Source organism: Oryctolagus cuniculus, chromosome 4 (assembly GCF_964237555.1).
Source record: "Oryctolagus cuniculus chromosome 4, mOryCun1.1, whole genome shotgun sequence".
Lineage (NCBI taxonomy): Eukaryota > Metazoa > Chordata > Mammalia > Lagomorpha > Leporidae > Oryctolagus > Oryctolagus cuniculus.
The window spans coordinates 151,950,065-151,973,060 of NC_091435.1; the positions used below are offsets into that span (position 1 = coordinate 151,950,065).

The following is a 22,996-nucleotide window of genomic DNA, read 5'->3' on the forward strand; positions in this document are numbered from 1 at the left end:
TCCCCAGGAAAAAGATTAGGAGGAGCGAGGCCAAGGTCAGGTGAAGGCCATGACCGAGGAGAACAGGGTGCCTGGGTGCCCGGGGCCCATCCCCCTGTGAGGGTGCGGAAGGGGATTCTCCTTTATCTGTGCTGTTCTGGGCATCAGGACAGAGCACCCCTCACAAGCTGCCGTGAGGAGACCCCGAGACGACCCTGGGGAAGGAGTCAGCCCAGGCCCCTCGGGGTGGGGGCGGGGAGGGGGACAGGAAACCCACATCGTGTCTGGCATCTCTGTCCCCGCTGAGCCTGCACGCCCCCTTGGCAAGCACTCATCACCTGACGGGCAGCACACAGACCTGGACTCTGCTGCAGGAAGGGGGCGGGGGGGGGGGGGCGGATAGCTGCTGCCTCGCGTCAGAGAATCCTGGGGCAAACTCACTGCAGATGGGGGCGGCTGTGAGCCAGCCTGGGAGGAGAAGGTGACGGTGACCACGCCACCACGGACACTGCTCCACCACTGGGCTCTCTGCTCTTGAAACACAGCCACGACCCCTTCCTCTCCACAGGGCCTGGCCATTGTCACGAGCAGGGACCCGAGGAGACACACAAGGCCAGGGCTCTGGGAGCTGGGGGGTCTGTGTGTGCCCCAGGAGGCAAAGACTGCCAGGGCGGCAGCAGGTCCTAGGACAAGGCTCCCTGGGCGCAGCAGAAGTCTAAAAGGCCTCAGAGACCGTGGCGCTGGCTCTCTCCTTTCTCAAGCTTAGGGTTCACGAAAGGCAGGGGTCGGCACTGGAGCCCTGGCCCCATAAAACAAGCAGTCACACGTCTGAGTCAACAGTGCTGGGTGCTCTCAACACGCAGCCTTTCAATAAGAAACTGCCGTTCTATGCCGATTGTAAGGGTGCGAAGTTGAGGCACAGACGGGGAGCTGGTGGCAGGCTGGGAGACACCGTCTCGAGCTCTGTGCTCCCTTGCCTTTCCATCCAGCCCAGCCTAGGTGTCTGGATGAGACCTGGACAGGCCTCCAACAGAGCGAAACATCACACGAGGAAAGAAGTGTGCTTCCCATGCCTAGGACGGGCCCAGGCCTCGCCTGGTCAAACTCTGGTCCTAACTCACCCCAGAAGGCAGGCAGCCACAGTCTGTCCCTCTCTAAATCAACTTTGCAAAGAAGAAAGAATCGCCCCGTATCTTCTCCCGAAGACATACAGAGGTGGCAAAAGAAATCATCGCAGCTTTCCACACTCAGAGTATAAACTGCTCCTTATTGTGTGCAGGGGGCTAATTAATTCCAAGAATTTGCACACAGCTAATAATGATAATGGAGGTGACCACTGTGGCACCTGTGTGGGACACCCAAGTCCCTATCACAGCGCCTGGCTCAAGTCCTGGCTCCACTTCAGGCTACTGCACACTCCGGGAGGCAGCAGGTGGTGGCTCAAGGACTTGGGGCCCTGCCACCTCCGTGGGACACATGGATTGAGTTCTGGGCTCTGGTTTTGGCCTGGCCGAGCCTTGGCTGCTGTGGGCGTTTGGGGAATAAAGCAGCAGATAACAACACTCTCACTGTTTCTCTGCCTTTTGAATGAAATGAAAAGCAACAAATCGAAGTTTTAAAAATTAAAAAAAAAAATGAAAAGAAACACTGGCTCTTCCCACTGCTGCTGCTGTGTCATTTTGGAATCCCCAGGCTAACGCTCAGGCACTGATGGCTGTCACGATGTGCAGGGGTCCTCCCGGTGCCGACATACTTACTCCCCGGGGCTGGTTCCGCAGGCACCTCTGACAGGTCATCGTCTGGTGCATCCCGGGCCTGGTTCACTCCCTCCGCTGGGGAGAGCTGCTCGGCTGGGCCTCCGCCAGGCTCCAGGCTCTGCTCCTTCCCCACGGGAGCCCCCGGGCTCTCCTGCTCCAAGGACGTGGGAGTCCCACGTGCGCTCTTGGCATCTCCAGCACCTGCAGAGCTATGGGCGGTGGGCGCGGTGGGCACGGTGGGGCTCCCGCCTGCAGGGCTCGGAGAGGAGTGGTACTGAGGTATAACGCCGACGAACTTCAGGCCCTGGCTGGCGGCCTCCTGTACCTGCAAGCGAACGAAAGGAGGATGAGGTGGGCTCCGCCAGGCGCACGTTGGTCGTGCATGCACCTCGCTGAGGTCCAGCGTGAACGCGCACAATGTCCGGCTGGAGGAGCCCAACGCGTGTGCTCGAGGCAGCCCCTGCACGCTGCCCCTGATGGGGACCGAAAGCCTCGGGAAAGTCTCGGGATTTCCCGCCACTGTGCTGTCTTGAGGGCAAAGCAAAGCACTTGGCTATGAGGGGCTGGGACCACCTCTCACTGAAGCAGGGAATTAGCCCCTAATGGTGTGTGTGTGTTTTTTTTTTTAAATGAGCATAGCCAAAGGTTCTATTTGAAATAGACTTTGAAAGAGGAAGTTCATTTTTGGCAGTGTTGATTTATTTATTTCTCTTCTTATGACTCCCCCGCGTCCTGTCCCCCAGGGTACCACCTAAATACAGTATACCTAGAGAACCATATACTAACTGGCAGGTGGCATTTCACAACCCACAGGGCTTCCTTTTTAGACGGGAGTTTTTGGCACAGCGGGCAGAGGTGGGGAAACACAGCCACCACACATCCACGTAGGTCCACGGACAGGTGCATGTCTACTCACATGCTCATGGCTGGTTCAATTTCCTCTTCAAAAGTCAAAAAAAAAAGCTACTGAGAGTCATCCTTTCCACTCTGAAAATTCATTTTTTACCCATTAATCTGATGCCAGCTATTTTAGAAATTATTTTTGGAATGCTTCCAGAAGACAGCTAACGTAAGTTCTCGAAGAAAAGAATGGGAGTGAATGTTTGGGACAGCCCGGGAGATCCCATACTGGAGTTCCTGGGTTCGAGTCCCCGCTCCACTTCTGACTATAATTTCCTGCTAATGCGCACCCTGGCAGGCAGCTGAAGACGGCTCAAGGAGTCGAATTCCTGGCCCCCACATGATAGATACAGACAGGACTCCTAGCTCCTGGCTTTGGCCTGGCCCAGCCCTGGCTATCGCAGGCATTTGGGGAGTGAATCGGTACACAGCACATCTCTCTCTCTCTCTTCTCCTTCCCTCCCTCTATCCTGCTCTGCATAAATAAATAAAACTTTTAAAAAGAAAAAGAGTAGGAAGATCATTACACCAAAAACCTTAGGTGAAGGGGAGCAACTCTACATAAACTGTAGTTGCAAGTTTCCTGGTAACATAAGCAACAGGAGAAAGCCAGTGGATCTTGCAGTCTTCAAATGGGATGAGGCAGCAGCCTTGCCCTGGCTCCTGCTGCTTCTACCCGACCACGGAGGAAACAGGTCTGACTAGCAGCCAATTATTGTACACGGGTTCTAAAAGTCATTCCACTGACGTGAAATCATTAACGCTCGTATTACAGTGTTATAGTAAAAGCTCAAGACTCTAACCTTTACAAACTCAGTGTTATGACTTTGGGGATGGAGTCCCAGGTTAATCTAGGCACAGAGACCATGCATGGGGACAGTCACCAAAAGGAAACCAGCACTGTAAACCGAGGAGTGCAAGTACGAGGGATTCTCGCTACTTGTGTGTGATTTTTCAACGTTCATCTAATGAATATTCATATCATCTTTGGAAATGAAGAAAAGTCAGTATCTGAAGAATTGCTTTGGGGCTGGATTTGTGGCATAGCAGGTAAAGCCCCCACCAGGAACACCAGCGTCCCATATGGGGTCCTTGTGCTGGTTGTTCCACTTCTGATCCAGCTCCCAGCTAATGACCCGGGAAAAGCAGTGGAAGAAGGTCCAAGTGCATGGACCCCTGCTACCCACATTGCAGACCCAGAAGAAGCTCCTGGCTCCTGGCTTCAGCCTGGCCCAGCACCCAGCCATTATGGCCATCTGGGGAGTGAACTAGTGGATGGAAGTGGTCTCTCCTCTCCCTCTCGAGAGTTCCCTCCATAACTCGGATTTTCAAATAAATAAATCTTTAAAAGAATGGTGTATAATAGAGGGTAATGAATGCAGCCATGGATTTAAAGGTGTTACAAAAGTGATATGACCGAAGTGATTATTGCGGTTTGAATGGGAGTTCAAAGAAGTCTCTATTGGAAGGTCAGAGCTGTCCCAAACGAAAGGGTGTAACACAACAGGGAGAGGTAGGGAGTGGGCAGAACCGAAGTGTGCACACCTCACAGGAATGCATTAAAAGCCAATTCTTTTTTCAAAAAACTGTGCTGAATAAAACGCATTCAGTGACCAAATCTGCCAGAGGTGATGAAGGGTGAATAGGAGTTCACCAGCTATGTGAAGGCAAGGGAGAAGGGCAATCACGTAAAGGAAGGGAGGTCATCAGGGGTGCACCTTGATGGTGTGTGAGGAAGCTTCTAGAAGTGCTTGCAGAGAGTAAATGTAAACCCAGGAGTGCCCAGAACTAGAGCTCACGGCACTGAAACCCTGTGTCTTGAGACTCCCCTCCCCCTCCCCCAGCAAACGCCCTGCCTTCACCCAGCAGACAAGCAAGTCTCCAGCCTTCCCACCACAGGACGCCGAGGTCAAAGGAGAGTGGGGGACCACAGGCAGAGATTTCTTTGCACGCTCATCTTCTGCCTTACACACCAAGGCAAATTGTGCGCCCAGTACCACGGTACCGCAGAGCTACAAAGCCCTTTTTAAAAGATGCTGAAATTAAATGCTCCCCTATCTCAAGCCTTCCAGGCAACCCACATCCCAAGAAGATGAAGTGTGTTTGTGCACGAATCTTCATCTGCAGCTCTCCTTCCTTGCTGCGGGTGATTCCTGAAAGCAGAATTCATAGGTCAAAGGATATTAACTTTTCAAAGGCTTTGTACAGCCTGCCAAGTTGTTTACGAGAAAGGACGCGTCGTTGTGTAACCAGAAGACCACATTTAGATTTCATCAAGATCAATATTTGGCTACACTCTGCGGCCCTTGTCTCTCCTGGCTTGCTGTGTATCCTAGCTAGTCTACTTCCTTTTTCCTTTTTTTTTTTTTTTTTTTTTTTTGCAAAGTCATTTGTGTACACATAGCTAAACTGAATCCTGTTTTTTGTTCATGCAACTAAGTTTTTTTAAAGAATTATTTTATTTATTTGAAAGTCAGAGTTACACAGAGAAGCAGAGGGAGAGGGAGAGAAGGAGAGACGGAGAGAGAGAGAACAGAGAGAGAGAGGTCTTCCATCCCAATTGGCTGCAATGGCCAGAGCTGCACCAATCCGAAGATAGGAGCCAGGAGCTTCCTCTGGGTCTTCCCATGAGGGTGCAGAGACCCAGGACTTGGGCCATCTTCTATTGCTTTCCCAGGCCATAACAGAGAGCTGGATCAGAAGTGGAGCAGCCAGGACTTGAACTGGCGCCCATATGGGATGCCAGCACTGTAGGCGACAGCTTTACCCGCTACGTCACAGCACTGGCCCTGCAGGGTATTCTTTGTACGACCTAAGATGATGCCTGTGAACTTTCTTCGTAGGAGAGTTGTGCACTGTTCCTAGCTGTTCTCAGTGATCACCATTGTTAGGGAAATGTTGCAGGCAGTGCACTTGAACGTGTGGAGCCCACACACCTCCAGACGGTGACCTGACTTGGTGACTGGTTCTTCCGTGTCGGCTCCATCGTGTCCTCATGAGGACCCTGGGGTAGTCTAAGTGCTGGTGAGGGTCTGGAGTGCAGTGGACTTGGTGTGGGGAGACTGGAGAGGGATTCCAGAGGCTCTGGGCGGGGGACTAGCAAGATGTGCCAAATGGATACCGGGCATTTGAAGAAACCAAGCGCCAAGGAAGAAGACACTGGTGACTTCCCCTGGAGTCTCCCCTGAGACGGATGGTGAATCGGTCAGCTGCACCCGGGACTGCGTAGCTCTGAACCTCCAAGGAAATCCAGACAAGGGGTCCAGATTTGGAAACAGTTAACCTGTGATTAGCACCTAGACCCCTGTGAGCAGAGGTGTAGAACCTGAGGAGTGCTCGTGGCCAGGGATGAACCCTGATGAATGTACTCTGTGTCTACCACTATGATACATATAAGACTTAATTGCTGGGGCCGGCGCTGTGGCACAGAGGGTTAAAGCCCCAGCCTGCAGTGCCGGCATCCCATATGGGTGCTGGTTCAAGTCCCAGCTGCTCCTAATAAAATAAATAAATCTTTAAAAAATACCCCGCAGGAGAGGAAATAAATTAAGACAATGCCCAAATTTGAGTAGCCCAGTACACCTGTGCCAAGATGTACATTCAGACACCAACCTAAACCAAAATACACCCTCATCTGCCTCACCCGCATTTCTGACACCTTTAAGAACCATCCTTCTCCAGATCCTTAAAGGAGCAACAATTACTGGGTTAGGTACCAAAACCCAATACGGTCATTTTGATTGATCTAAGACTTCATTCAAATCTCTAAAATGCCTAAGAACAAACTCCATGGCAATTATAATCAGAGATCATGTTATCAAGAAGATTTCTAGCTTTTTACTCGTTATATAAAAAGCCTCAACTTGTAAGAAATGGCACCATCTCTGGTTGTCGATTGAAGCAGTCGCTTCCACCAGCATCAATGGTCCGTTACTCTACTTCCGGCTTAGTGTTGTGCTCTAATGATGAGTGTAAGCACAGGCCCGGGCTGTGGACACGCCAGGACACATGTGTATGCCGTGGACGACATGCTGCAGTCAGGGGGAAGCCAGTTAGACAGAAATGGGACGTGCAGCAGATTCGCTTTAAATGGAAGCCGGGGCCAGCGCCGCGGCTCACTAGGCTAATCCTCCACCTTGCAGTGCCGGTACCCCGGGTTCTAGTCCCAGCCGGGGCGTCGGATTCTGTCCCAGTTGCCCCTCTTCCAGGCCAGCTCTCTGCTGTGGCCAGGGAGTGCAGTGGAGGATGGCCCAGGTGCTTGGGCCCTGCACCCCATGGGAGACGAGGAGAAGCACCTGGCTCCTGCCATCGGATCAGCGCGGTGCGCCGGCCGCAGCGGCCATTGGAGGGTGAACCAACGGCAAAGGAAGACCTTTCTCTCTGTCTCTCTCTCTCACTGCCACTCTGCCTATCAAAAAAAAAAAAAAAAAAAGGAAGCCGGGTGTAATGTGGGAAAAGGAGTCCACTGGCCATGCGGGATGGCATGGGGAGGGATCAGAGTTCCAAGACCACGGTATCTGGGTCTAATGAGCGAAGCACTGACTAAACTACAGTGCCCAGCTGTTTGGTAAAACACTAGTCCACATGCTGCTGTAAGGGATTCTTAAAAAAATTATTTACTTTTATTTAAGAGGCACAGAGACTGACAGAAACAGACACACACGCACACACACACACACAGAAAGAGAGGCAGAGAGGTCTCCCATCTGCTGGTTCACTCTTGCAATGCACATGGGGTCCAACGCTGGGCCAGGCAGAAGCTGGGAGCCCAGAACCCAATCCAGGTCTCCCACATGGGTGCAGGAGCCCAACTCCTTGAGCCATCATCTGCTGCCTCCCGGGACGCACATCAGCAGGAGGCTGGAACTGGGGGCGGAGCAGGGACCTGAGCTTCCATTTTGATGACGACGTTAACAGAATGTCTATAATTAATGCTGGGAATTAAACTTACTGCCTTTAATTCAAATAAAAACCAGAGAGCTGTGTATTCCAATATGATGGCCACTAGCCATACCTGGCTATGATGAATGTAATTGCATATATTTTGCAATATAATAAACTCAAAACTTAAGTTTCTCAGCAGCATTAGCTGCATCCCAAGGGCCTGGCAGCCACGTGCATGCAGCAACTCCCGGGTGGCACAGCACACATACAGAATACCTCGGCACCACACCAAGTCCTGCTGGGCACTGCTGATGAACCACTATAAAATACTGGCTTATGGCAACACAGTGTTCAACAAAGGTTTCAAAAGCATAGGATATGGGGCAGAAACCAACACATACTCACCCACTCACACACACACACTCTTCCCACAGATACCCCAGACCGCTGCCCGCTCTGAGCCTCCTTGGTGACCCTGACAGACCCGGGGGTGGGGAGCTTGCAAACACAGGCATGGACTGGGTGTTAAGGACAGGCACACGAATGCTGCTCCAGGTTGCACAGGCGCACGGGATAAACTATTATGGTGAATATTTTATTGTCCACACACAACCCTTCCTAGCCTCTGTCACCTCAACCCCTGTACAGCTTTGTGAAAGGGGAGGTTCAAAAACAACCGGGGTTTCAGCTCGCGTCTGAAGCTGCCTTTAGTTCTGATGTGTTAACACTTGGCTGCAGGCACGGCAGGTTGTGCCAGGCACTGCTGGGTGCTTAGCTCCGAGGTGGGGCCACAGGGACCAATCACAGCCCTTGCTCCGCTGCTTTCTCCAATAGTGACTAAGAGGCCCCAGAATGAGCCCTGAACAAGGGGTCTCAAGATCTAAAGCCTTGGCCTCGGCTCTGCCACTTGCGAGGTGTGTTACCTGCCAAACCAGGTGATGTACTCGAGTCTCAGTGTCCCCACCTATAAAATGGAGATAGTGATAATCATTCATTCCTCCACTCCGTGTCTACGTATCTGAATACCTGCGATGTGCTGGGCAAACAGACATGGCTGTCCCTGCCCTCACTGTAGGAGGCTTTCAGAAATTATGGCATGGGGCAGTGCTGTGCTGCAGTGGGTTAAAGCCCCAGCCTGCAGCACAGGCATCCCACATGGGCATCGGCGCGAATCCTGGCAGCTCCACTTTTTTTTTTGACAGGCAGAGTTAGACAGTGAGAGAGAGAGACAGAAAGAAAGGTCTTCCTTCCGTTGGTTCACCCCACAAATGGCTGCTACGGCCAGCGCACAGCGTCAATCCGAAGCCAGGAGCCAACTGCTTCCCCCTGGTCTCCCATGCGGGTGCAGGGCCCACGGACCTGGGCCATCCTCCACTGCCTTCCCGGGCCACAGCAGAGAGCCGGACTAGAAGAGGAGCAACTGGGACAGAATCCAGAGCCGAGACCAGGACTACAACCCGGGATGCTGGTGCCACAGGCAGAGGATTAGCCTGGTGAGCCGCGGCGCCAGCCGCAGCTCCACTTCTGATCCAGCTCCATGCTGTGGCCTGGGAAAGCAGTAGAAGACAGACCAAGTCCTTGGGTCCCTGCACCCACGTGAGAGACCTGGAAGAAGCTCCTGGCTCCTGGCTTCTGATAGGCACAGCTCTGGCCATTGAGGCCATCTAGGGAGTGAACCAGCAGATGGAGCATCTCTCTCTGCCTCTCTGCAACTCTACTGAATTTCAAGTAAATACATCTTTAAAAAAAATTATGCCATAAGAACTTGGAAACCATAAATGCCCTTGAAAGCACAAGCGTGGGGGTGGGAGTTGAGGTGCAATGGGTTAAACCACCGCTTGGGGCCCCATACATATTTGTCATGGGAAATCCAGATGGAGTTTTTGTCACCTGGCTTCATCCTGGCATAGTCCTGACTGTTGTAGGCACTTGAAAAGTAAACTACTGATAGAAAATCTCTTGGGTCAGTGCAGTAGCATAGTGGGATAAGCCTCTGCCTGCAGTGCCAGCATCCCATATGGGTGCTGGTTCTTGCACTGGCTGCTCCACTTCTGATCCAGCTCCATGCTATGGCCTGGGAAAGCAGCAGAAGATGGCCCAGGTCCTTGGGTCCCTGCACCCATGTGGGAGACCCAGAAGAAGCTCCTGGCTCCTGGCTTTTGGATCAGCCCAGCTCCAGCCACTGCGGCCACTTGGGGAATAAACCAGTAGATGAAAAATTCATTCTCTCTTTCTCCCTCTATAACTCTGTCTCTCAAATAAACAAATAAATCTTTAAAAAAGAAAATCTTCGATGCACTGCTGAGAAGAATGTATATTCTTTAAGTATAGGATTGAAAGTTTTGTAGATATCTGTTATATCCATTTGGGCTATAGTGTCGATTAAATCTGCTGTTTCCTTGTTGATCTTCTATCCAGTTGATCTATTTCTGAAAGTCCCCCAATACTATTGTATTGCAGTCTAAGTCTCCCTTTAAGTCCCTTAACGTATCTTTTAAATAAACCGGTGCCCTGTAATTAGGTGCATATACATTTATAATCATTACATCTTCCTGTTGAAGTGATCCCTTAATCATTATATAGTGCCCCTCATTGTCTTCTTTTAACAGTTTTTGTGTTAAAGTTTATTGTGTCTGACATTAAGATGGCTACGCCAGCTCTTTTTTGGTTTCTGTTGGCATGGAGTATCATTTTCCAGCCTTTCACTTTCAGTCTGCATGCATCTTTGTTGGAAAGATGTGTTTCTTGTAAGCAGCAAATAGATGGGTGTTGCTCCTTAATCCATTCAGCCAATCTGTGTCTTTTAACTGGACAGTTCAGGCCATTAACGTTCAATGTGACTATTGATAAGTAGTAACTTTGCCCTGCCATTTTCCAAGAGATATTTCTAATATATGCTTTGAACTTCCTGTGATCCTTTACTGTGAGATTTTCTTCCTTTACCTTCTTTCATATTGATGACCGTGTTTCTGTGTGTAACACATCTTTAAGCATCTTTTGCAGGGCCGGACGAGTGGCGACAAATTCTTTCAATTTCTGTTTGCTATGAAAGGTCTTTATCTCACCTTCATTCACAAATGAGAGCTTTGCAGGATATAATATTCTGGGCTGGCAGTTTTTTTCTCTTAGTACCTGGGCTATGTCTCGCCATTCCCTTCAGGCCTGCAGGGTTTCTGATGAGAAGTCTGCTGTGAGTCTAATTGGAGATCCTCTGAGAGTAATCTGACATTTCTCTCTTGCACATTTTATAATCTTTTTTTTTTTTGACAGGCAGAGTGGACAGTGAGAGAGACAGAGAGAAAGGTCTTCCTTTTGCCGTTGGCTCACCCTCCAATGGCCGCCACGGCTGGCGCGCTGCGGCCGGCGCACCACGCTGATCCCATGGCAGGATCCAGGTACTTATCCTGGTCTCCCATGGAGTGCAGGGCCCAAGCACTTGGGCCATCCTCCACTGCACTCCCTGGCCACAGCAGAGAGCTGGCCTGGAAGACGGGAAACCAGGACAGAATCCGGCGCCCCAACTGGGACTAGAACCCGGTGTGCCGGTGCCGCTACATAGAGGATTAGCCTATTGAGTCCCGGTGCCGGCCAATCTTTTCCTTATGTTTCACTGTGGTGAGTTTGATTACAACATGTTGTGGTGAGGATCTCTTTTGGTCATGTTTGTTAGGGGTTCTATGAGCTTCTTGTACTAGGATGTCTCTATCCTTCTCCAAACCCAGGAAGTTTTCTACTAGTATCTCACTAAAAAGGCCTCTTTTTTTGACAGAGTTAGACAGTGAAAGAGAGAGACAGGGAGAAAGGTCTTCCTTTTTCCCGTTGGTTCACCCCCCAAGTGGCTGCTACAGCCGGTGCATTGCGGCTGGCGTGCTGCGCCGATCCAAAGCCAAGAGCCAGGTGCTTCCTCCTGGTCTCCCATGAGGTGCAGGGCCCTAGGTCCTGGGCCATCCTCCACTGCACTCCCGGGCCACAGCAGAGAGCTGGACTGGAAGAAGAGCAACCAGGACAGAATCCAGTGCCCTGACCAGGTGTGCCGACCCAGTGTGCTGGCACCATAGGCAGAGGATTAGCCTAGTGAGCCGTGGCGCCGGCCTAAAAAGGCCTTCTAATCCTTTCTCTCTCTCCATGCCTTCAGGATCTCCTAGAACCTGAATGTTGGGTTTTTTAATAGTATCCTGTAGATTCCCAACAATATTTTTTAGATTTCTGATTTCCTCTTCTTTTCTTTGGTTTGACTGTACACCTTCCTGTGCCCTGTCTTCAAAGTCTGATATTCTCTCTTCTGCTTCACTGATTCTGTTTTTGAGACTCTCTAATGTGTTTTGTCATTTGACCTATTGAATTCTTCATTTCATTTTGATTTCTCTTCAATATCTCAATTTCATGTTCTACTAGATTCTTCATTTCATTTTGATTCCTCCTTAAGATTTCATTTTCATGAGAGAGATTCTCTATCCTGTCCAGTAAGAATTTCTGTAGTTCAAGAATTTGTTTTTGAGAACTTATAAATGTTCTTATCATAAATTTTTTGAAATCCGTATCTTGCATTTCTTCTATCTCATCATCTTCATAATCTTGAATTGGGGTGTCTTGTTCATATGGGGGCGTCAAAATGTCTTCTTGTTCTTGTTTCCGCGGTTTCTGCATTTGTTGTTTGGCATTCTGGAGATATTTGGTTTCTTCTTTTTTTTCTCGCTGTGTTGGCTTTTCTTGTTACACTATGACTCTAGATTAAGTGGACTGTCTTCTTTTGGTGGATCTTTAGAGGCTTGTGATGGGGGTGTGGCCAGAGAGCTCTGTTCAGTTCTTCAGGGTTAAGGGTGTGCCAAAGGTGACACACCCAGGTTTCTAGTGGTAAATCTTCTCTCTCTCTCTCTCTCTCTCTCTCTATTTATTCAGAAGGGAAGTAATTCCGCACAGCTGAGCTATTCTCCTTGAAGGCAGTCAGTGTCTGAGCGCTGGCCCCTCCCTTTCCAGTGCTGGTGTGTAGACTCGGCGGCTGGGGTCCTGAGCCGTGGGTGCCTGTGCCCTCCACGTAGGTCCATCATGTCCCACTAGTACCAGAAGAGTTTCCTCTGCAGTTTTTCCCCTAACTCTTCCCTGAAACTACAGTATCTCCACTTTTATTAAACTATCTTTTCCTGGACTATCAGTGTGCTCCCTCTCTACTCCGCGATCTTGACTACATACTAGGCCATAAAGCAAGTCTCAGCAAATTCAAAAGTGTGGAGAGCAACCGGACTAGACTAAGTTACTGGAATTAAGACTTATTCTATGCATCTGCTCTCCTACAATATGGCGCTGGGAGAGGAGAAACAGCTTCTACCCAGCTGCCTCCAGTTCAACCAATAAACTGTAGGACTTGCTCCTGATTGGAGGAGAGCGGCGTGCTCGGCGTGTGGGCAGCCGAGTTAGGATTGGCGGAGGAGGACTATAAAGGAGGAGAGAGACGGCATGCACCAGGAACATCTAAGGGGAACATCTAAGGGGAACATCTAAGGGGAACACCTGTGCAGCCCCCGAGAGAGCCGGCCGGCGGTGTGCCGCTCCCCTGCGGAAGTGGGGAATGTGGCAGGGGGAACTGCCCTTCCACGGAGGTGGAAGGGATAGTAGCCAACCCGGGAAGAACCAGCAGCAAACCCGGGGAGGGCCGAGCAGATGAAAGAACAGCGCAGGGTCCTGTGTCGTTCCTCCACGAAGAGGGGGAGCGACATAATGGTGCCGTGACTCGGATATGAAGCCTAGGCAGGGTTCAGTGTCGTTCCTCCACGAAGAGGGGGAGCGACATAATGGTGCCGTGACTCGGATAGCAAACTTAGGACGGATAGGAAACTTAGGAGGGAGGAAACAGGAAGAACTGGGAAAATATCGGAGAGAGAGACTAGCAAACAGCCTAGGGAAAAGCCGGACGAAAAAGGTGCCGGAAGAAGTTATTGAAAGCCTAGGCATAGACTCAGATATGGACTACGGGGGGAAGCTGGGAGAAATCTCTAAGGTCGAAAGCGAAAGTGAAAGCTAGAACAAACAGACTCGGATACGGACTGTGGGGAGTAGCCAGGAGAAATGAGAGGAATATTGTTGGAAGAAAACTTAAGGAAACATACCGGGTAGAGAAAAATGTTAGGGAGGATGAAGCCGCGAGTGCAGGCCGAGGCGGAGACATAAGCCACCTTTGAATTCTTCAAGTCACCCCGGGGAGCAAGAGGCGAAGATCTGGAACCAGAGACAGAGACGTGGGCCGCCAGGATTCGCCAGGTTAGTCCGGGGAACTTGGACTGAATGCCGGTGGTGGCGGAAACATTCGCGGAAGCCGCCGCGTGCAGAGAGAGCACGGGGCGTGAATAGATAGGAAACGCGGGGCTGGCGCGAGGCCGTGGTGCGGGTGCGAAGTGCGTGGAGACCGCGGAGCGTGCGCGCAGAGCCGGGAACCTGCCGGCGGGGCGAGGCGCCGGGAAGCCGCGCAGAGCCGTGAAGCTGCCGCGAGGCGAGGTGCCGAGAAGCAGCCTCGGGGCGAGCGCCGCCGGGAAGCCGCAGGGATAAGAGAAACAGAAGTTTAGAAGTAAAATGAGAGAAATAGGAATGTTGGCAGACAGAAGTAAAATGGGAGAAATAGGAATGCCCGGAGATAGAGAAATAGAGAAATAGAAAGGCCTCCCCACAATACTGCAATGAGAAGGCTTGGATTCGGTCTGCCTGATTAGTGAGGCGATGAGCACCTGCGGGCGGCTAGCAGCTTATGCGCCGCAGGTCACCGAAGACAGGCACGTTATCAACACCAATAAGTCACCCCACAACATGGCAATGAGAGAGCTTGGATTCGGTCTGCCTGATTAGGGTGGTAAGCACCAACAGGCGGCTCGACCAGAGTATGAGCTGCAGGTCACCGAAGATAGGCACGAATCAACACCAATAAGCCTCCCCACAATATGGCGCTGAGAAGGCTTGGATTCGGTTTGCCTGATAGGTTTTGTAAGCACCTGCAGGCAGTTCTAGCAGAGTAGAGCATGCGCTGCAGGGCACCGAACACAGGCATGCATCAGTGCCTAGAAACCTCCTCACAACATGGCGAAGAGAGGACCCGGATTCGGTTTGCCTGATTGATAGGACTTGTAAGAACCTGTGGCAACTCTAGCAAGTAGAGCAGAGTGTGTGCCGCGGGACACCGAAGACAGGCACGTATCAACGCCAAAAAATAAAAAGAAAGGGGGATCTGTGGGGAGCAATTCGGACTAGACTGTTACTGGAATTAAGACTTATTCTATGCATCTGCTCTCCCACAATATGGCGCTGGGAGAGAAGAAAGAGGCTTCTACCCAGCTGCCTCCAGTTCAGCCAATAAACTGTAGGACTTGCTCCTGATTGGAGAGCAGCATACTCGGCGTGTGGGCAGCCGAGTTAGGATTGGCGGAGGAGGACTATAAAGGAGGAGAGAGACGGCATGCACCAGGAACATCTAAGGGGAACATCTAGCTGAAGGAACACCTGTGCAGCCCCCGAGAGAGCCGGCCGGCGGTGTGCCGCTCCCCTGCGGAAGTGGGGAATGTGGCCAGGGGGAACTGCCCTTCCACGGAGGTGGAAGGGATAGTAGCCAACCCGGGAAGAACCAGCAGCAAACCCGGGGAGGGCCGAGCAGACGAAAGAACAGCGCAGGGTCCAGTGTCGTTCCTCCACGAAGAGGGGGAGCGACATAATGGTGCCGTGACTCGGATATGAAGCCTAGGCAGGGTTTAGTGTCGTTCCCCCATGAAGACGGGGAGCGACATAATGGTGCCGTGACTCGGATATGAAGCCTAGGCAGGGTTCAGTGTCGTTCCTCCACGAAGAGGGGGAGCGACATAATGGTGCCGTGACTCGGATAGCAAACTTAGGAGGGAAGAAACGGGAAGAACTGGGAAAATATTGGAGAGAGAGACTAGCAAACAGCCTAGGGAAAATATCGGAGAGAGAGACTAGCAAACAGCCTAGGGAAAAGCCGGACGAAAAAGGTGCCGGAAGAAGCTATTGAAAGCCTAGGCATAGACTCAGATACGGACTACGGGGGGAAGCTGGGAGAAATCTCTAGGGTCGAAAGCGAAAGTGAAAGCTAGAACAAACAGACTCGGATGCGGACTGTGGGGAGAGGCCAGGAGAAATGAGGGAGGAGTATTGTTGGAAGAAAGCTTGGGGAAACATACCGGGTAGAGAAAAATGTTAGGGAAATTGAAGCTGCGGGGGGAAGGCCGAGGCGGAGACGAAAGCCACTTTGGGATTCTCAAGTTAGCCCGGGAATAGGGGGTGAAAAGTTGAAACCAGAAGCAGAAACGTAAGCCAGATTGGGATCCATCTGATTAGCCCGGGGAGCAAAGGACGGGAAGCCAAATCGTGGGGCGGAGACGTGAGCTGGGTTGAATTCGCCAGGCTAGCCCGGGGAACTTGGATTGAATGCTAGTGGCGGAGACGTGAGCTACGCTGTGTGACTCGTGGAGGCTGCCGCGCGCAGAGAGAGCGTGCGGGGCACAAGTAGATAGGGAACGCTGGGCTAAGTGCGAGACCGCGGAGTGTGCGCGCAAAGCCAAGCCGCGCAGATGAGAGAGGCGCGGGCTGAAGCGGCTCAGAGCCGGAAAGCCGCCGAGAAGCAGCCTCGGGGCGGGCGCCATGAAGCCGCAGGGATAAGAGAAACAGAAGTTTAGAAATAAAATGAGAGAAATAGGAATGCTGGAAGATAGAAGTAAAATGGGAGAAATAGGAATGCCCGGAGATAGAGAAATAGAGAAATAGAAAGGCCTCCCCTCAACATGGCACCGAAGATAGGCACGAATCAACACCAATAAGTCACCCCACAACATGGCAATGAGAAAGCTTGGATTCGGTCTGCCTGATTAAGGTGGTAAGCACCAGCAGGCGGCTCGACCAGAGTATGAGCCGCAGGTCACCGAACACAGGCACGCATCAGCGCCTAAAAACCTCCTCACAACATGGCGAAGAGAGGACCCGGATTCGGTTTGCCTGATTGATAGGACTTGTAAGAACCTGTGGCAACTCTAGCAAGTAGAGCAGAGTGTGTGCCGCGGGACACCGAAGACAGGCGCGTATCAACGCCAAAAAATAAAAAGAAAGGGGGATCTGTGGGGAGCAACCGGACTAGACTAAGTTACTGGTATTAAGACTTATTCTATGCATCTGCTCTCCTACAATATGGCGCTGGGAGAGAAGAAAGAGGCTTCTACCCAGCTGCCTCCAGTTCAACCAATAAACTGTAGGACTTGCTCCTGATTGGAGGAGAGCGGCGTGCTCGGCGTGTGGGCAGCCGAGTTAGGATTGGCGGAGGAGGACTATAAAGGAGGAGAGAGACGGCATGCACCAGGAACATCTAAGGGGAACATCTAAGGGGAACACCTGTGCAGCCCCCGAGAGAGCCGGCCGGCGGTGTGCCGCTCCCCTGCGGAAGTGGGGAATGTGGCCAGGGGGAACTGCCCTTCCACGGAGGTGGAAGGGATAGTAGCCAACCCGGGAAGAACCAGCAGCAAACCCGGGGAGGGCCGAGCAGATGAAAGAACAGCGCAGGGTCCTGTGTCGTTCCTCCACGAAGAGGGGGAGCGACATAATGGTGCCGTGACTCGGATATGAAGCCTAGGCAGGGTTCAGTGTCGTTCCTCCACGAAGAGGGGGAGCGACACAAAAGAATTAGAATCATACAATGCAGCTTATCAGAACACAGTGGAATGAAGCTGGAAATTAGCAACTCATGAATCCCTAGAACATATGCAAACACATGGAGACTGAACAACATGCTCCTGAAGGAACACTGGGTCACAGGAGAAATCAAAAGAGAAATCAAAAACTTTCTGGAAGTAAATGAGGATAACAACACAACATATCAAAACTTATGGGATGCGGTAAAAACAGTGTTGAGAGGAAAGTTTATAGCAATAGGTGCCTACATCAAGAAATTGGAAAGGCACCAAATAAATGAGCTTTCAGTGCATCTCAAGGATCTAGAAAAACTGCAGCAAACCAGACCCAAATCTAGTAGGAGAAGAGAAATCATTAAAATCAGAGAAGAAATCAACAAGATTGAATAAAAAAAATTACAAAAAATCAGCCAAACGAGGAACTGGTTTTTTGAAAAAATAAACAAAATTGACACCCCATTGGCCCAACTAACTAAAAAAAGAAAAGACCCAAATCAATAAAATCAGAGAAGAAAAAGGAAACATAACAACAGACACCACAGAAATAAAAAGAATCAGCAGAAATTACTACAAAGAGTTGTATGCCAGCAAACAGGGAAATCTATCAGAAATGGATAGATTCCTGGACACATGCAACCTACCTAAATTGAACCATGAACACATAGAAAACCTAAACAGACCCATAACTGAAAACAGAAATTGAACCAGTAATAAAGGCCCTCCCAACAAAGAAAAGCCCAAGACCGGATGAATTCTACCAGACATTTAAAGAAGAACTAACTAATTCTTCTCAAACTATTCAGAACAATCAAAAAAGAGGGAATCCTCCCAAATTCTTTCTATGAAACCAGCATCACCTTAATCCCTAAGCTGGAAAAAGATGCAGCACTGAAAGAGAATTACAGACCAATATCCCTGATGAACATAGACGCAAAAATCCTCAATAAAATTCTGGCTAATAGAATGCAACAACACATCAGAAAGATCATCCACCCAGACCAAGTGGGATTTATTCCTGGTATGTAGGGATGGTTCAATGTTCACAAATCAATCAATGCGATACACCACATTTACAAACTGCAGAAGAAAAACCATAAGATTATCTCAATAGATGCCGAGAAAGCATTAGATAAAATGCTTTCGCTTTGATAAAACACCCTTTCATGATGAAAACTCTAAGCAAATTGGGTATGAACCAGCAGAGAAAGGATAATCTCCCTCTCTCCCTCCTTCTACTTTTTATATAAATAACAAATGAACAGATAAACTTAAAAAAAAAAAAAAAAGGTAGGACCCAGAGTGCTGGTGGCAGTAGAAAAGTGGTCCATCCTCTGGTGTCTTTGCTTGGAGAAAGCGTTTCTGACATGGTGAGTTTTACTGCTTGCAGTAAAGTTGTATGTGTCAATTGTCACAGTTCTGCCACTACTGTGCCTGTGACGTCACAATGCACTCATGCAGAGTGCAGGCCAGCGAGCAGGACTGTGAGGTGCCACCTCCCAGCTCTCTGTGCTCCCAACACCCAGCAAACCAACCCACCAGAAGCAGCCAACCCGATGCCAAACGTCTCAAAGAAAGAAAGGAAATGGAAGTGAAGGAGAAAAGGCCACCCTGGGAAGAACGACCCATTGACCTCTCCAAGAGCAGCAGGCAGCCGGCAGGCAGCGCCAGAGCCGGACAGAAAGGCCTGGAATGAGCGTCTTAGCACTGTCAGGGAGCTCTCCCTGAGGTCTTCACTCGCTAGCATTAGCTCTTTTTTTTTAATTTTTGACAGGCAGAGTGGACAGTGAGAGAGAGAGACAGAGAGAAAGGTCTTCCCTTGCCGTTGGTTCACCCTCCAATGGCCGCCACGGCTGGTGCACTGCGGCCGGCGCACCGCACTGATCCCATGGCAGGAGCCAGGTACTTCTCCTGGTCTCCCATGGGGTGCAGGGCCCAAGCACTTGGGCCATCCTCCACTGCACTCCCAGGCCACAGCAGAGAGCTGGTCTGGAAGAGGGGCAACCGGGACAGGATCCGGCGCCCCGACCGGGACTAGAACCCAGTGTGCCGGCGCCGCAAGGCGGAGGATTAGCCTAGTGAGCCGCGGCGCCAGCCCGCATTACCTTTTCTGCTCAGGGCCTGTTCATTAGATTACACCTAAACTTCCTGGATACCCATGACAGGAGAGTCCAGGGAAGGTCTCTAATTGGGCCAGGTAGGTTAAGTAGCTACCTGTGGGCCAATCAGATCTGCCCAGGGTACAGGGTGCCATCAAAGGAAATAATAGAGCCGGGTTGTGAGAACAAAGGCACTCAAAAGCTGCAGAATTTCACGGCACATAAACAGCTGTAATGCAGACGCCATCTTGAAGTGAAATAAAGTCTGAAATTTGCACATGACCTGCACAGACAAAAATGAAGAGAATATAAGACAGATTTCACAAAAGGTAACTGATACTCAAGCCAAACACAGCTAAGTGAATAAATCCACGTCTAGCACAGCAATGCTGACTCACTTCGGTCAACACGCTTTCTGCATCTGTCCTCTGCCTGCATAGACACCGTGTTCTACTGCACAGAGCGCGGGCCTGCTCAAGATGGTTTCTTAAGACACCTTCTGGAATCACCACGCAACCCCAGACCGAGACGCTACACAGAGCCGTCCACCACAATCGCTGCAGGCCAGGAGGGCACACAATGCTAAAAGGCGAGACGCTAGGGCTGACGGGAGTCCCCTGGCACAGCTTTCCATCCACCCAGCAGGTCCCAACTCGCCCTTGATGTCTCCCTGTCAGCAGAATTCAGTACACATGACGGTGCCCGTCCTCAGGCCGGGACCCTGAACAAGGCAAAAAGACCTCAGCCCAAGAGCACTGCTATCCACCAGCTGGGAGCGCTGAGTGGAAGACCTGGCCGGAGAATCTGCCCCAGGCCACCAAGCCGCAAGACTGCGGGCTCTGGCTAAATTCTAGCACACGCTCACAAAGGCAGTGGATAAACCAAACCTCGGAACATGTTAGCAAAGCATTTAAAGAGACTTGGCTACAGTCCCGTGGGCATCCAAGAATGTGCAAGACTTCACGGTCTGCTTGGTGGCTGCCCAGATCTAGGATGGGTAAAATAACCTTACCCGCAGGGAGAATCTGTGAGCACAGATACGGTTCGGGGGGAGGACTTCTCTAAGGACCAAGGTTGGCAGAAGTAGGAGGTAAGAACGTACTGGAGGCCGGCGCCGCAGCTCACTAGGCTAATCCTCCGCCTTGCGGCACCGGCACACCGGGTTCTAGTCCCGGTTGGGGCACCAGATTCTGTCCCAGTTGCCCCTCTTCCAGGCCAGCTCTCTGCTGTGGCCAGGGAGTGCAGTGGAGGATGGCCCAAGTGCTTGGGCCCTGCACCCCATGGGAGACCAGGAGAAGTACCTGGCTCCTGCCATGGGATCAGAGCGGTGCGCCGGCCGCAGTGGCCATTGGAGGATGAACCAAAGGCAAATGGAAGACCTTTCTGTCTCTCTCTCTCACTGTCCACTCTGCCTGTAAAAAAAAAAAAAAAAAAAGAACATACTGGAAGTGACATGAGGAGAAGCAAATGCCCAGGGTCCCTGAAAATCCATAACCACAGCAGCCAATACTTACTGAGTGCCGCACCACACGCCCAGCACAGCTGCCAAGGCTTGGTATGGACTAACTCACCGAATCCTGATACTAACAGTACTCACTGGTATGCTTTTGTCATCCCCATGTCATGCATTAGAAAACTGAGGCACAGAGAGGGTGGGCCACGTGCCCAGGGTCAGACAGCTAAGAAAGGGCTGGTGGCTGAGCAGTCTGCCTCGAGCCCAAGCTCCTACCTGGGGCACTGCTCATATCTGCTGACCTCTAAGCCACACTGTGCAATCCCAGGGCCAGGTCTCAGACAGCCTGGAATCAACACTGGAGAAAGGTGCTAAGAGCCCTTCTTGAAGGGGCTGCAATGGAGCTGAGGGCTCCGACCATCTGCAGTACACGGGTTATCCAGGTACACGGGTTATGACTGTTTGATCAGGACCGGAAGTTCCTGCAGAACATCTCGGATGAATGTCCGACAGCCACAGAGCTGAGGACTGAATTCTGAATTCTGCAAACCAGCCTGACCCTCGTACCACTCCCCCAATCTGGTGAGTTCATCGGTAGCGAGGCTCTGACCGACAGTCACCACAGTGAAGCCAAGCGCTGTAAGCTGACGGAGACGCCAGGGCTTGGCAAAGTCTCCAGCCCAGACGTCAGGAAGGGGGGCAGGCGGGAGGCCACTGCCGACGGCACAGTGACACACCACTGGGCCCAGATGTGCACAACAGCTGGTAACCTGCCGCCCATTGGTGAAACCGTCTGCAACGATGCTGGTGTGAGTGACAGGCAGCAGCTGGATTGGCTGGGAGACACACAGTCCTCTGGTTAAACATGACCACAGTGAAGACCACCCCCCCCCACACACACACACAGAGGACCGCTCCTCTCAGCGCACCTGTCATATTCCTCCACTCCACCCAGGGCCACACAAGTTTGCCTTTAAGCTGTGGCCCCCCAGCTGCCCTGTCATGCCCCACATTCATGCTGGCCAGTAACCCTCTCAATGAAGGGAGTGGCACGAGGGTGGAGCCAGGGCCACCACCTGAGTCACCAAGACTCCCACGGGCTGTTATGTTACTGCAGTAAACATGGCAGTGCCCAGCGCCAGCCTGTATCCCGAGAGCCTTGCAGGAACGTCCAGGCCCCAAGCAGACAAAGTGGTAGCCACCCTACCCACAGCCCAGACGGCCCACAGTCCACAGCCCACCTCTGCCACTCCAAAGACACACACTGGCCTCTACCAGCGACCATCGCAAGGGAGGCGCACGGAGAGTCACGTGATTCACCATCTTTAATCCTTCGGGGAGTCCAGAGCCAGAGCTGACCGCCTCCACGCTCTGCCGTCAACTCCCACCCACTTCTACGTGCTGGTGGGCGGGCAGACCCAGATCTGGGCTTCTCCAGTGGCTCGGGTTTCCCAGCCTCCTGCAGGACCCAATTCCCTGACACGTGCATTGACGTCTTCAATCTCTCTCTTTCCTGGCCTGGTACACAACTAAATTAAAGCTATCTGAAGCCAGAAGCTGAAGACATGCACCAACAAGAGCAGAAAGCAAGGCTCTTCCAGCTGCGCGCGCCTCACTGGCTGTGTGGGAAGCAGGCGCCCCGGCTGGGCTCACAGAGACCTCTCTGGCTACCCTCAGTCCAAGTCCTTGTTTCCCACGTATAGGAACACAACGGGGAGACACAGACGTGAGCAGAGAAGCAGGACTTACTGAAAGGCAAGAGGGATGGCACACTCTCAGATGTGAGTGTTGGGGGAGGCTTGGGTCATCCTTGTACAGGATCCACTGGGGGTAGAGTTCGGGGTGGGGCCTGATTGATAGGATATTCAAAGACAGCAGAGATTGGGGTGGGGCTGTGGCCCACGTGGTGATCTCCAGGAAGGTGTCATGGCATCTCGGGCCTGATGGGAAGCTTGGCTGCACACGGGCGAGGGGGTGTGCCGAGACCTCATCATGCGGAATCTGCACTGAACGCGATGTGATGTGGGCAGTGCATGCAGTGTGGGCTGTCCTCAGTGCCCGCTACTCACTAGCTGCCTACCTGCCCACGTCAACTCCACCCCCAGTCTCTGCACATCCCACCACCTTCTGGCTTGTGTGCCGCCTCCCTCAGACTGTCATTCCAGTAACTTCCATGCTGCCACAGCCCTCACACCCTTGTAGTCCTCACCACCATCCCCTTTGGCGTGCCCCGTGGTAGAACCCTCCCTCCTCCTG

General features: G+C 51.6%; 1 protein-coding gene across 2 annotated transcripts in view; it reads right to left on the reverse strand.

The window, feature by feature from the left end:
- Window positions 1-22,996, reverse strand: part of RFTN1 (raftlin, lipid raft linker 1) — a 233,501-nt gene that overhangs the window by 61,660 nt on the left and 148,845 nt on the right. For both annotated transcript variants that reach the window (XM_002716182.5, XM_051818491.2), the window contains exon 5: window positions 1,737-2,061. In XM_002716182.5, coding sequence (XP_002716228.1) covers window positions 1,737-2,061 — 325 coding nt within the window. The remainder of the gene's footprint in view (window positions 1-1,736; window positions 2,062-22,996) is intronic.